This window comes from Diorhabda carinulata, chromosome 7 (genome assembly GCF_026250575.1).
Source record: "Diorhabda carinulata isolate Delta chromosome 7, icDioCari1.1, whole genome shotgun sequence".
NCBI lineage: Eukaryota > Metazoa > Arthropoda > Insecta > Coleoptera > Chrysomelidae > Diorhabda > Diorhabda carinulata.
This window is the reverse complement of record NC_079466.1, coordinates 21,552,065-21,567,295: the sequence shown is the minus strand read 5'-3', so window position 1 is coordinate 21,567,295 and position 15,231 is coordinate 21,552,065. Positions and strand designations below refer to the sequence as shown.

The 15,231-nt window shown below is 30.6% G+C and overlaps 2 protein-coding genes across 16 annotated transcripts in view; one reads left to right on the top strand and one right to left on the bottom strand.

Annotated features, from left to right (window-relative positions):
- The window catches only part of LOC130896515 (uncharacterized), a 19,462-nt gene extending 14,802 nt beyond the window's left edge, over positions 1 to 4,660 (bottom strand). Inside the window, exons 1-4 of the mRNA XM_057804678.1 lie at positions 4,548 to 4,660; positions 4,375 to 4,498; positions 3,346 to 3,492; positions 1,642 to 1,820 (exon numbers count right to left, since the gene is read on the bottom strand). Coding sequence (XP_057660661.1) covers positions 1,642 to 1,820; positions 3,346 to 3,492; positions 4,375 to 4,498; positions 4,548 to 4,562 — 465 coding nt within the window. The 5' untranslated portion in view covers positions 4,563 to 4,660. The remainder of the gene's footprint in view (positions 1 to 1,641; positions 1,821 to 3,345; positions 3,493 to 4,374; positions 4,499 to 4,547) is intronic.
- On the top strand, positions 3,232 to 15,231 carry LOC130896517 (RNA-binding protein squid). Of its 15 annotated transcripts, none has more exons than XM_057804687.1 (9): positions 5,604 to 5,767; positions 5,852 to 5,979; positions 6,964 to 7,004; positions 10,330 to 10,604; positions 10,662 to 10,793; positions 11,554 to 11,812; positions 13,632 to 13,703; positions 14,246 to 14,400; positions 14,856 to 15,231. In XM_057804687.1, exons 2-8 carry the CDS (start codon positions 5,861 to 5,863, stop codon positions 14,353 to 14,355), a joined length of 1,008 nt encoding a protein of 335 aa, XP_057660670.1. In that variant the 5' UTR covers positions 5,604 to 5,767; positions 5,852 to 5,860; the 3' UTR covers positions 14,356 to 14,400; positions 14,856 to 15,231. The 15 variants fall into 15 exon arrangements, with proteins under 15 accessions (XP_057660668.1, XP_057660670.1, XP_057660666.1 ...); XM_057804683.1 differs by having other exon boundaries at positions 11,554 to 11,821; XM_057804698.1 differs by adding an exon at positions 6,562 to 6,626 and having other exon boundaries at positions 5,738 to 5,979; positions 11,554 to 11,821.

The following is a 15,231-nucleotide window of genomic DNA, read 5'->3' as shown; positions in this document are numbered from 1 at the left end:
TTAGGTAATAATTCTATATCTATTCAATACAATACAATACAAAGTAGCATCTTTGCACCTTTACTCACAGATCTTCACTATGAACCAAACAAAAGTTGATGAAATTGTTTTACCCACATAGCCATTTTCTTTTCCGATAAATTTGTCACATTCAATACGATTTTAATTAACAAATTCACTTGTTACGTTGACCAAACTTTCCATCTGCTGAATCCTATATTTTTTTTGAAAATTTGCCATCATCAATCTCGCTCGTTCTTTATAAAGGTACGAAACAGTTAAACGAAATAAATTCGTCACTAAATAACTTATTCGCAACTTTGTAAAAACTATTTATTAACAAAAATATGAATAAATAAAGTGGTTTCATTAATCTGCCTACTGTACTTGTTGGATGTCAAGACTATTACGAACACACTATGCGTGTATATGCTGTCTTAAATACTAATCCTATTATATACAAAAGCTATAATAAATGATATTTATGGTCGTTAGATTCACATCAAAAATAAGGGTAAATAATTTTGTAAGTTGATTTGATACCCTCGACTTGATTGTCGTGTACACAAAATCTATCGTTTCCACTCATTAAAACAGCGAATCACATGATTGAACTAACGTGAATCTCGGCGATTTTAGCACGTCATTTATGAAATTTCAATCAATCAATTATATTTTCTAAATTGGTCATAAAAGGTTAGTTCGTTTTATTATTTGATCAGCATTAAAAAAAAGTAGCAACTTTGCGCAAAGTTAATCGAACTAAACAAGTGTTTAAGGGACTTATGGAATCGCTTAGCTACGACGTCGGTTCCCGTCATGGGACGGTCGGTTCACGATAAATATTAACGAATACAAGAGTAAATAGAAGTTTAAAAGATAGAATTATGATTCTTCACAGTTACATTAATATAAGACAAAAATTAGATAATCCGAGACGATACGTACATGGAGCTTAAAATAAGAGACATACTGTATAACTTAATATATGATTAACAGATCTTAAATGGTTCCCATAAGGAATAGCGAGATAATTAGTGTTTTGAATACAAACCAAACCTTGGACACGTTGGTTTGTATTTAAAAATTATACATGGTTTGTCATGTGGTAGTGGTCGATACCAACTTTCTTATTTTAAATGCAACCACCTGTGTGTTATTTATTTTTTCGATTTCGATTTCGAAAAAAGGAAAATTTTTTATACTACGAATTTGTTACATTACCCCAAATGTCTAATAATGTACAAAATAACAAAAAAACTGTCAATGTAGATGATGTTCAATATGTTCGCAGCGAATATCATGGCTCAACCCCAATCTAACTCTTTCTCAAGTATCATGGGTGCCATTTACTAACTTCAATATATATTTGAATTTGAATATATGTAATGAATATTTGAAATGTTCTGTTTTATTCTCTCATCCGAGTTTAAAGTCAAATTTAAGAACCTGAAGCGAACCAAGTGCCTATTGGCCGAATTTGCTACAGGCTCCGCGCTGACTTAATACAGCACTGGATGAACCGTGAGAAGTAAGTGCTAGAAACACTTGGAATATTGAGTTTTCATTTTTCAAATTTCAAGACTTAAAATAGAGTTTCGGAAAGCTTGACACTGATTTTTCGTCGAAAATAATACTTACTAATTCGTAATCTTGAAAATATGGTCTGAAAATTATCTTTTTCAAGTTAACCAGTGAAGCAATTTTGGTTAACAAAACGCTTAGACGTCTTTCTTCGCTTATACTCAATCGATTTGTATGCAATGGATTTTCCCATTCTAATCCTGTTACTAGAGGGGCGTTGCTACTAAATTGCGGTACTAAAAACACATAAATTTCTTTAATTTCTCATTTCTTAGACCTTTTGACATGTCTATGTTTCTAAATGTTCTTGATTTTAGGTCTCTTCTGATTTAAAATTAGTTTTTTTTATAATTTTTTAAAGACGGATGAAAATTAACATTCCGACTTAATATATTAACACATAAATAAACTGATTCATAAATATTAAGCTCAGCCAATCTAAGTTGAACTTGCTTTCAAGCCATTTTCTTTCACACACACAAACAAGCTCCGCCAAATGGCCGACGATAGGCAATAATGCGGCTGCAGCTGTACCACCCCGGCCTTCAATTACCCGCTTTCCTATTAAAAATAAACAAAAAGAAACAGAAATCAATTTAAAAAAAAAAACAAAAAAATTCAAAATATATCCCTAAACTGGAAAGAACTGTTTTTTTTAGGTTTGAGCTTTCCTTTCTTTTTCTTCTAGCCACGTTTGGTCGTCTGTTTGGTTTCCTCTTTTTTTGGCCTGGAGCAGCATGATTACAAACCTATCACCACAACTCCAGCACTGCACACGGTTCGAAGCTAGCGTAGGGAGCTGGACTAGGTATTTCTGGACCAAAATGCGCTCTTCATGCCTCTGGAATAGTCACTATTTTTCATGCAGAGTTGTTAGCAAACTACAATAAACAACCGCTAGCTAACAAAAAGAAACTAACCCTAATGCTGCTACCAGATCACCAGGGTATACCAGGCAATGAGGAAGCAGACAACCTTGCCAAAAAGGAACGTCTTCACATTTTGCACCACAATGAACTGATCAAATGGCTAAAGATGGAGTCTTACACTGCAGGCCTTAAAACATCCAAAAGATTCATAATCATATCAGCTAAGTCTGAAGAACGTCTTCTAAGGGTCAGAAATGATATTAAACTGCCCAGTCTCCCACCCAAATTTTCTCAACGAAACTCTCTCTTTCTTAAAAAATTCGTACCGGTTATTATTTTCAAAAAATTGATGATTTTTTTACATTTTTCGAATCCTTCTACTTTCAAAAAATATCTAAAATTTCATAACGAAATTCGAAATAATGAGAAAGTTATAATAGTCCGCGTTTTTGGAGCTCAAAAGCAGTTTACTTTGTGCGTTTTATTTGATTTGTTGTATTTTACCATAATTTACCATAAAATTGTAAAAAAAAATGGAAACAAAAATTTTACGCGAGAAAAAAGTGAAAAAATACGTAAATTTTACATAATTTTTCAACAGCTGCCATTTTGGCTTTTTTAAATTTTTTTTTTATTCAAAGGTAGTAAATTACCATATAAGCTACCTCTCAACTTTATTATCAAAAAATAAGAAACAAAAAGTTTTATATGGAATTTTTCACCCTTACAACTGGTACTACTCTCCCAATATTAAATTAATTTCAACACTCATATTTTTGGGACACTCTGTAGAATACAGTGGCGTAACTAACAGTTCGATGAGCCATGATACATACGTGAAGTAACAAATAATTATTTTAAAAAGCTTAATTGGGTTAAATTTATACTCAACCACTATTGTGTATAACTTCGCATAACTGGGTATAATATATCCTTCCATCTGGAACCCGAAAATAATCAGCTAGTTCAGCAACTTCTTGTTCCGATAAACCAATTGTGGCTCTTAATTGTCCATTTATGACAGAAATAAATTGTGATTCTAAAAAATATTTTTATTATCTAAATTTATGTCTATAATGTTACTTTATTTAAAAGTTGTTTCAATTACTGAACGAAATATTTACTTTCCTATTACTCCTAATATATAGGCAACTAATAATACATAACATAAGTTTATGAATTCTGAATTTTAAATAATGAATACAGTCAATTTTCTAATGTTCTCATAAAAAGATTTTTTATCAAAAATTTTCATTATCATCCAGCCCATTTATTTCAAATTATTGAAATAGTAAATTAATGTAAAGTTTATAAGAGAGAGTGGTGTAATGTTGATTGCCTACATTACAAATCATATAAAAGAACTCTTTAGCTGAAACTAATCGTTTTTATATGACATTAAGGGTACATTCCACTAAGCGTTAACGGAGTCTGAAATACACTTTTGGACGTACGCGAAAACGTCATTACTAACGTTCCCAACCTTGTCAAGAGGTTGCTGAAAGTGAGCTTTGAAATAATTAGCGGTATTTTCAAAACTCCAGCAAAGCCAATTGTAACCATATCATTATTTAATGTAGTTTGGGATATTATAAGTACGTTTGAAGCATTCTTGTGACGCACCACCAAATATTTTACTATCGCCACATTTACTTTAATGTAAATCAGTTAGGCACTCCACTAAAAAATTTAATAACAAATTATAACATATCCTCTAAAAGCTTTCGCTTTATTTTTTCTATTTTGCCATTTGTTGTTATTTATCTTAACGCTCAAAACGCTTCGTAAGCCATTCCACTTCGATTTACGATTATAACTCTCTGGACTAAGTGGAGCGGGAAATATCGTGGTCTTGAATATATTTGTCGAGAGTGCTTAGTGGAATACACAATAAATAAAAATTTAATCAGTTTTTTTGTACCTGAAATCAAATTGTTTTTGTGAGGGTCTAGTGGTTGAAAATATTCGAATAAATTTATGCCCATACGAAAAACTGCAGCTCTTATTTTGTTGCAAGTACGCCATACGTCCCCTAATTTAATTTCCTAAAAATATCATATTAAATTTCACAGAAAAGAAGTTAATACTCCTTACCCTGGTATGAGGCATTTTGATACAATATTGAAAAAAATTTAACAAAATAAATTACCCTCCTCCAACTAAAAATTCATAATCTGACAATTTATGTACCTCCGCAATGAAATGTGTCAAAAAAAAGGGGAAGCTATAGGGAAAATCTAATCCAATCTACAATATAAACTAATCCTTCAATAAATGTTTATTTCATCTAAAAAAATTTTCATTTTCAAAGGATTAATACTTTTTGAACACTCCACGACATCTATTGGATGATAATAATAGCTTTTCCAGATCACTGTTCGTTTTAAATTTATAGTATAAAATTCGGTACGTGTACGTATTACTTGTCTGATCCTTAATTGAATATAAAAAATTCTAGAGAAATAGTAGAATTTGACAACGGTAAATAATTTAGCCTGTGTATATAAGTAATTAAAAACAAATAAAGTATATTCCAATTAACATATCAAGTGAAATACAATAAACTTACTTGACCTTGGACTTTAGCATAGTCGGGTCAACGAAACTTGAAATTTCCTTAATTGTTTAAGGGAATCTTATAATTTCAGATTATATGAATTTATTAAAGATATTCTCCTTAATTTAAAAATAATCAGCTAATTATTTTTAATTAATGTTACAAAGCGCAATTTCTTTATAAAGCAGAGTCTATTAAAAGTATCTTCAATAATATCATAGTTTTACTAAAATTTTAATATTTTAAACAGATCCATCATAAGTTTTTCATAAATAATTTGTTTTCCACAGATTGACTGTTTTCTTCCAAAAATGGTTGATTTCTTTCATCTTAGTATTAATAAGTAAAGTAAAATTATCAAGAATCAAGATTATAAATATATTATGTACTAAATCCAAAAATCTTTATTTCGATGCGCCACTGTTTAGATAACAGATCAATGATCTTCTTCGTCGGTAAAAAAGATATTCACATTATCAAAATCTACGAACAACGCTAAGACTAAAAGCCATATTTCTATCTCATTTTATAACATATATTAATAAGTTGCCAACGTCACGCCGTTTTGTATTTACTCTTTGGGAGAAGCCATTTATGGTATTATGCGCATTAAAAAGTGGATCGGCTTGGAAACAGCGTGCTTCGATTGGCTACATTTACCGGTTATGACGTGGAGGGGAGTAGCATAACGATTTTCTACGCGTATTTGCTTGCCGGCGTCGGCCTTCCGTTCTCTTCTCTTCTTGTCATAGTGAAGGTAGGACGTGGTGTGTTCATTACTTGTAGTTTAAATAGAGTTAAGTTATTTATATTAGATTTCTAAATATCTGTTGAAAAACAGGCAGTTCCGATGGAGAACGGTGAAGATTTTTCTAAAGATGTGTCTGCTGAAGCTCAGCAAAACGGTTCAGGAGATGCACAACCAACTGACAGTGGAAGTGCAGATACGCCCGGTCGAGATGACGATAGGTAAGAAAAAAATTCATGTAAATATAAACATCATTTTTAAGTTTTCGTAGCGTTTTATCGTAAACTTGTTACAATAGAAGCTTTTCCGATGTACGATGTATTTTCCTTTCTATGTATCTAAGCATAATTTTTGGAATCCATATTTAATCTGTAAACATCTTGGATATATAAATTTGTTTGTACTATTAAATAATTTAATTTGTATATTTAGATCATAAGAATAAAGAATTTCGCTGTATTTTATTTTGATGTAATCTATTTTTATGATTAATTGGAAAATAAATTTGTGAAGCTCAGGCCAGAGTTTAGAAGAAAATGGCGGATGACGCTCTTTGTTTTTGGCGCGTTATTCAATTCCAGTTGTATTTTTTTGTCACTTTGAAGAACTTTCCGTTTGAACGAGCATAAGATTATTCAATTTTCAGCTTTAAATCAACTTAAAACTTGAATTTCGGCGATCAAAATCTTAAAAAAACTTGTAACTAAAGTAATTTAAAAGATTCATAAATCGGGAGCGGTGGTAGGATGCCAGGTTTTAGGATATTATTCATATCCAATTTAAACATGGTTCCTTTTCTCCAGGTGGCTGAGTCAGCTAAGTGGAAGATGGAATATCTTGGAGGACGTTGGAGCACTTTGGACCCATGGTATTTATCCTTGGGCACATTCTTCTGCCAACACTTAGTAAACTCAACGTTAATTTTTTAGTTTGGACAAAGTCAAATTCGATTTGAAATGATTAAATAACTTAAAAAGTTTGACTTAGATTTTTTCAATGATCTATTTTCTTTGTTTCTTTTAACATAACTTTCAGATTACTTTGAGATTGCTGTTCCATTTGATTGAACTAGGTTCATTGCAGTTACCAAATATTCAATTTTGCATTAAATTTAAACGTAATTATTAAAGCAAAATTAAAATCTTGCAACAAATTAGGAATTCATTTTGGAATTCACCCTATTAAAGTCCCTTTTTTATTTTCAGAAAATTGTTTGTTGGTGGCATGAGTTGGGAAACTACAGATAGTAAGTTAATATTCATTTTAATTTAACAAATGTCATAAATTAGTTAAAAATAGCAATCAACTATTCTTTTTAATGGTGGGAGACATTTTGTTTATTTGACTTCACTTCCCGCATCTTTCTAATTTCATTAAATAAACTACTTTACATTATTTTTAAATCGAAGATATTATGATTTCTAAGGCCCCTAAATTCGACCATGATTTTATCGCTGGGAGTTTGGGAAACAAAAAATTCGGGTGCTCCGACTTTGAAATATCGATTCCCTCCAAAGTAAACAAAAATAAGTTTTTGTTCATTTAAAAATTCTTCATTTTTTTTTTATACATTTAATTCAATAATACATAATTGATATTAAATTATTTAAAAACCGGTTTTTTTTTTATTTTGTGTTGTGTTCCTCATATGTAAAAAAAAATAAATTATTTTAAAATCAAATATGGGTGGCTTAAATTTTTTTATAATTTTTCCTATACTTTTACAAATAAACAATGTCCATAAATCTGATTCAGAGGCCACACAACCTTCAAAATAAGTGATTTTTTAATAGTCATTTATGAGTGTAAAAAGTGATATTATTGGGAGAGATAAAAAGCTTGTGAAGTGAATGGAGCAAATTCAATAATTTCGTGAACAAAATTTCAACATAAACGTTATACAGTGTTTTTTGTGTAACTACCCTATTTTGATAACAAAATAGGCGAATTTGGGATGGCATTTAATTTCAAAATGCATTTTAATATTCATATAATCACAAAACTGTTGACAAATATTTTTAACACATTTCTATGTGAACAATCACTTTTAACACTGTTTACTGTCATTAAAAGTAGCCCTTCTAATGGCAGTTGTACAAAAACTATTTTTTAAGTTGAGGAATAAGATTTTTACTTTTAGCATTTGAAAGAAATTTTTTCTTTCTTTTTGTCTTCCTCAATTTTTTTCCCAATATTTTGTTGAAGCTAATTCTTTTATGGCCTAGTCATTTTAGTCTTCTTCCACTGCAACTATGTCATATAGAATTTTTTTTTTAATTCTTATTTCCCATCCTTTCTGACATATTATTGAATTTTTTTATTTATATGGATCTCATATGTTTTTATTCCAGGTTTTCACTGACAGTTTTCAGATATGTGAGTTATATTTGTCAGTATTCTTCCCTATTTCATATTCTTAACCACAGTACTATTCTCTTTAAAATTTATAAACTTTTTTTTTGTTATTTGCTTATGGTTTATAAAATTTATTTTGAGTCCTTATGATCACTTCAACCACAATTGTATTATGTACTTGAAATAGTCCCTGCTTTTTTTCTTATTTTCTATCCTTAGTGGCACATAAGCCCTTGATTTTTTTTTATTCATATATTACATATTTTTATTCCAAATTTTTTTTTGAAGCAATTTTTAGGCATACGAGCTTACTGTATTGTTTTTTTTTGTTATTGGCTTCCAGTTTCTATAAAATTATATTCCAGTACCTGTGATAACTTTATTGAAAATAAATTGTATTCATAACTGCTTCAAAATGATTTGTATATATTTCATTTTCATTGTCATTTTGTGCCAATGATCATCGTTTTCTTTGAGTTCTTGCAGCTATTTCTGTTTTTGATTACTGTTTCAATTAGTTGTTCCTTGTAACTCTTGATATCTTCCCTAATCTTCTTCTTTATGTTCTTACAGAGTCCAGTGTTATTCTATATGTTACATATTACTTGAAATCTATGAGATTATTGAGTAATTCTTTGGACAGTTTCTTGTGCTGTTTATGAACTCCTACTTTGCACAGTTCTGGAAAGTTTTTATCTATTTTATGCTATCCCCATGTTCCTTCAGCCCATAACTTTTATTAGTTATAATGAAGTAAATTTCATTTTTTATAGTTCCATTTGAAGGTGCCATATACATTTTTTGTTGTGGCTTTTCTTGAAGAATATATTTGCGATGAATATTTTATTGTAAGGAACGAGCATTTTCGTCACCAAATTCAAAGTTCCCTATAACCAGTTTTTGATTATGTCTCTTTCTCACCTTAATGTCATTAATTAGATTCTTGAAATTGCTGTTGTTATCATCTATTGCTTAGCTGATTTCACTCTAAAATACATCATATATGTGTTAATTGTAGCGTAAGATTGTATGAATTGGATAGTGATAGTTCTTTTTTCTTTTGGGAGATTTGTAACCTATTTTCGTCATATTGCCTTCCTCCCGTTCATGTAAATTTATTAATCTTACATCTGTCATCACATATAGATAAAAATTTTTGATTTTTCATATTTAATATTTTGTATACGATATTTGGAAGCACTTTTCATTTATCAATTTAAATATTCCAGCTTGCTTCCTATTTTTGTCAACAGAAATTTGACCTCAATATTGTGTTTTGTATCAAATTTCAATGCAATATTCGCAATTTGTAGTCTGCCCCGAATTACTTTCTTTTAATATATTACTTAATATTCTTTTAATATCTTACTCAAATAATTTGGTTTAATTGTGTCGATCTCACTTTAAATATAGATATATCTGGTAAAATATTGTTTTCAAGATACTGTGAATTTAATATATTTGATGCTTTCTTTAGAAGTCAATTGAAATGTAAAAAATTATTTCCCTACAGGTCAAAAACATGATTTATTATAAACACAACTAGCAATATCAATACCAAATTTAGAGATTGTTCCCTATAAGTTTCACAATTTTTTGGAAGGTATCCTTCTGCCTAGTTGGGAGTTGAAACGCCAATTAAACAATTTGGGTCATTGTATTGAAAAGACCTATAGTAATATATTGATTTATGTTATTATGCTTTTCTTCCATATTTGCCAAAATCGAGTTTTTGTGTTTTATTCTTTTTTCCACAAGATCTCTATATAATCAGAAATTTCATTTTTCCAATGTTTTCACCCTGTGAAGTTTAGTTTTCAGAGACTTTTTTTATATGTCCATTTATTAGTGATGCAAATTTATACTTTGATTCTTAGTTCAAACCTTGTCGTTGGTTAAAACTCTATTGTATACTAATTGTTATAAATTGATCCTATATGTATGTCTACAATTTGTAATATTTTTTGGGGTCTGTTTATTTTTCCAGAAGTGTTTCTATTAAATATTTTCAGCTGTCGTAAAACTTGTCATACTGGTTTTCTGTATCCACGATATGTAAAATGCATTTAAATTTGATTGTACTATATCATGATGATCAATATGTCAGTTCTGCTACTGAGTAGCTTTGAAGATAATCCCATTACTGATGTTTTTGTAAAATCTCAATAGTTCTTTCCATGTTTTTCAAAATGTTTAATTGGTGGTGTCATTTTTAGAGGAACTACGTGAACATTTTGGTCAATATGGTGAAATAGACAGTATAAATGTTAAAACAGACCCGAATACAGGCAGATCAAGAGGTTTTGCATTTATTGTATTTACCACAACAGAAGCCATTGACAAAGTAGTAGCTGCAGGCGATCATATAATTAATGGAAAAAAAGTAGATCCTAAGAAAGCCAAAGCGAGACACGGTAAAATATTTGTAGGAGGTTTAACGAACGAACTCACTGATGATGACATTAAAAACTATTTTGCACAGTTTGGATCGGTAAGTTTAATGATAAATTTCGATTTATTCGGTGAGTTACTTGAGATTTATTTTCAGATAATTGAAGTAGAAATGCCATTTGACAAACAGAAGAACCAAAGGAAAGGATTCTGTTTTATTACGTTTGAATCTGAACAGGTTGTGAATGAACTCTTGAAATCTCCAAAACAGACCATTAAAGACAAAGAGGTGAGGCATAATTCATAATTACAATTTTATCCCTAACGCCACGCTCGTTTAGGTAATTATACCTCTTCAGAGTGCCAGAATAATATAAAAATAGGGTAAATCATTTTTAAAGTCCCTCTAGGAAACAGGTAAACAGTTCTCAGTACATTTGCCTGTGCCGAAAGTTGTGGATACAAAATTTTAAAGCGAATTGTTTGTAATTATAAATTTATTCCAAATTTTGATACTCCAACTTGTGAGCTTTGATTAGCTTTTAAAATAACCTTAAATTGATATTCAAATTATATGTTTACAAATAAATAGGTATACTTTATATTAGGATTCTCGTTATGTATCATTTATTGACTTTAATATAGAAGCTATTTGTCTACGACAAATCCTTTTTCTCTTGTTCTTCAAGTTGAATAAAAATTTGTTATTTTTTGAAAGAGTTTTGAATTTCAAAAAGCAATCAAACAATGTCTTCTGAGCTCTCCTCCATGCTTTTCTGTTCCGATTAATTGAACATAAACACCAAGAAAATAAACAAAAAGTTATTGAATTTGGTAATTGCTTCTACGTGCTCATATGCCTAGGATACTTGTTTTTCATTGGCTAGGCGCTGGAACGCGAGGGTTGGAACATTAAAATTAAGCATCTTCCAACGCCAACTGAACGCGAGCGTGGACATTTTGTAGTACAAGGGTAAAATAAACAATTTTATAAGTGATTGAAAAATTCTGAGAAAATTTAGCTGAAAATTACAAATATTTTGTTTTAGGTTGATGTTAAAAAAGCAACACCTAAACCTGACCAGATGGGAGGACCCATGATGATGAGCCGTGGTATGCGAGGCGGTCGTGGTGGCCCAATGAGAGGCGGACGCGGAGGTAGAGGCGGTGGATATGGTAACCAAAATTGGAATCAAGCTTACAGTGGATACGGTTACGGCCAAGGTTATGGTTACGACGGATACGGTCAAGGCTATGACTATTACGGAGGTGGCTACGGTGGTTACGGAAATTACGACTACAACTACGGTAACTACGGTAAATACTCGTACAGGACACAGTAACATTTTTTCAGCCGAGATGTATTCTAATCTCGAGCGGTGCCTTGTAAGCTCTGTGTATATGTCAATGAATATCTGTATTCGAGGGTTGGCTGTAGAAAATTAATTTCCAACCATCTTCTATCGATTTTCTTTTACATTATTTATATATACTGTCTAGGTTCTGCTAACCGAAAAAATCGTGCAGTCAAATTTAATTGTGTAATCTTTTTAATTTTTTATTTTCAGTAGAACTTGGAATGGTTTATATTTTATTATTTATTAATTTTCTACAGCCAGCCCTCTGTTTCCTAGTTTTATACAACAAATGGTCACAGGTAACAAGTGTGATATTCACACGGGTTGTTTTGTGTCCACGAAGTTCATCTTTATTTTTTAAATATATTTAAGGACATATTTACACTAAGTCAACAGTTGTTCTGTTCCTATACATGATTATATGTTGACCTTATATACATAAATATATAATAGTACGGAAGAAATACATTGTGAAATATCTAGAGCTTGAAATAAAGCATTTGTTGAAATTCTACATTCCCTCAAATTAATTTTTTTTCTGTTTTTCTTCCTCCACCTACCTACGAAATATTAGTTTGAAAATTGTCTTTTGGTGCCAATTATATCTGATGAACTTTTATTGATTTTAATGGTTCATCTAATTTCAATAAGCACATATTTTATTATTCTAACAGGTTGACTTAGAAAAAAATTATTTTTACATTTGTTGCTCCATCAAAATTGACATAATCTCGAATTGTTTCACGAAATTGTTATTTCGTTTGAGCTCAATTTGCTGATTGTCTAAATTTTGATTGACAACGAATCTTGATATTCTGGAAAAAGTTACTTGGTCGTTGTATGTAAATTTATTAATTTTAGGTTGAAATTCTCATTTTATTTATAAATTATATAGATTTCTATTCTAAATAGAAGACTAAACAAAACAAAAGGTTAAATTATCTACAGAGGTTCCATAATTAATTGTATTCTAAGGAATTGGTACAAAATCAATATCCAGATGCATTATTTTGTTTACAATTCTCATTCATTTTACGTTCCTTTTTTTCTTTATTTGTACATTAGGTATTTTTCGATACAGCTCTTTGTAGGACGTAATTGAAGCAGAAGGTAACAAATTTGTTCAGCTCGTGAAAACTGTTGTGCATGTAAGACATAACTTCATTATTGACTAATGTGCTTTTCTTTCAATTGATCTTCCTGCCATCTAATTCTTCCATACATCAAATTTATTCGATTTATACTTTCTCACATTTAAATGACGAATTAATGATCGAATTTCTTGACAAGTTGCGAGATTTTAAATTAATTCGGGTCATTTAAAACAAGCGCACAACCAAAGTTCGAAAATCATGTCGTTTTGGTTGATATTAGTGGCTCCTGCGTATACGCGGAATTAATGCTGCTCTGCCATGAAGAACCATCAAAACTGAAATTATTTCGTGAATATACCTTGTTCAAATTGAAACATTACAAGGATACGTACTTTATAACATCGTTTTGTAATCGCATTTCATGTTGGTAAAACACTTTCCATTGTTTTGTTTATATAAAAAATGTTGGATATTGAGTGTTCTAATTGACCTTTTGATAAGAATATAATTTGAACAGGTATGCAATTGATTATGGGACATCATGAATGATTCAGTTTACAGGAAAACCTGTCCGTTTTAAGTAAAGCTATATCTTAGCCACGTTCTGAACAACCTTTCCAAAGGTTATTTTTTATTGATTAACATTGATAAAATTTGTTCTATACCTGTATGCAGACCAGGGATATGGTTATGATGGAGGATATGGTAGCGGTGGTGGTGGACGTAACGTTAATACACGCGGAAAAGGTACTTGTGGTGATGTTCTAGACTTAATTTTATGTTATTCTTTTGGAAATGTAACGAGCTTTAGATTTTTATTTATTTTCTCTAAAAATTAACTTGTACTGTAGATTTCTCGAACAAGGTACAATCAATTTTCATTTTCTGGCAAAACTGTTTGAATTTTCAAGGATGTTATCAATGGCAACCGGTCCTTGTCGAGATTTCAGTCATTCCAAGTTATACTATATATAGTATCTAATAGTCTTGCAGTTCACTCGTAACCTGCGTTTTTGAAAAATTTGGAACATTTCCACAATACACATTAAGAATAGTTGCGTCTCCCTCTAAAAAGTGTTTAAAAAAACCGCCGCAACATTTTCGATTGCAGCTCTCGCATCAAAAAAGTGAATAATATAATTACAAAAAAAACAAAAAAAATGCAATAATGCTGTTGGAAGAATGGTGAAACAACGCAGGTGGCGAAAACGAAATGTTTTAGAGTTGAAAAAAAATTAGTGAGTAGGTTGCTATAATATTAAAATTTTTATACTGCTCTTCCTTTTCAGGTGGAGCTGGTGGTGGATACCAAGGAAGTGGTGGTGGTAGTGGCGGCGCTGGTAAACCGCAAAGGGGAGGTGGACAACGCAACCAAAGGTTCCAACCCTATCAGAAGTGATAGGATAATAAATACTAGGATAGTTTTGTGATTTAACATTTTCCGGTAAGTTTAAAAAATTTAAATTGACGTGGGAAAATTTGTGAATTATAGAAATTACTAATTTTTTACTTATTTATCCCTAACGCCACGCTCGTTTAGGTAATTATACCTATTCAGAGTGCCAGAATAATATAAAAATAGGGTAAATCATTATAAGTAAGTCCCTCTAGGAAACAGGTGAAAAGTTCTTAGTACATTTGCCTGTGCCGAAAGTTGTGGATACATAATATTTCCAAAACACTTCACATAACATCTGTTAATCTGTATACTTAACATTAATTCCGATAACAATACATTGATAAAATGAGGATGGATCATGTAGAGAGGTAACTAAGTGAGCCATTGTTTCTACATTTTATATACAGATTGAAAAAAACTATAACACAAATTTTCCATAAGTTGTAACAACTATATGAAACTGGAACTAAAATATAACTTATAACTATAAATTGTTTCAGGTTTTAATAAATCATCTCATTTACAGCCCAATTTTCCAATCATTCCATTTCATCGCGGCGCTTGGAAAATACCGACAACGTACAAAAAAATATGTTTGAGTTCAACATAAAATGTCGAGATTTTATTCACTTTTGTTTCTCATCTCTTTTGATATTTGATTAGGAAATGTTCAAATTAGAAAAAAAATTGTCTTCGATATTGAATAATAATTACGGAGTCAGTCCGATTTTCTTTTTGTATTGTATTTTGATTTTATTATTTAAATCTAGTATGATGTAAACATAGGCTTAGGTTTATGTAATTTGTATGAGTGGCGGAGGCGTTGTGTACTTCCATTGTATGACAAAATTTAATAAATGGTAAATTTTGTGTAAA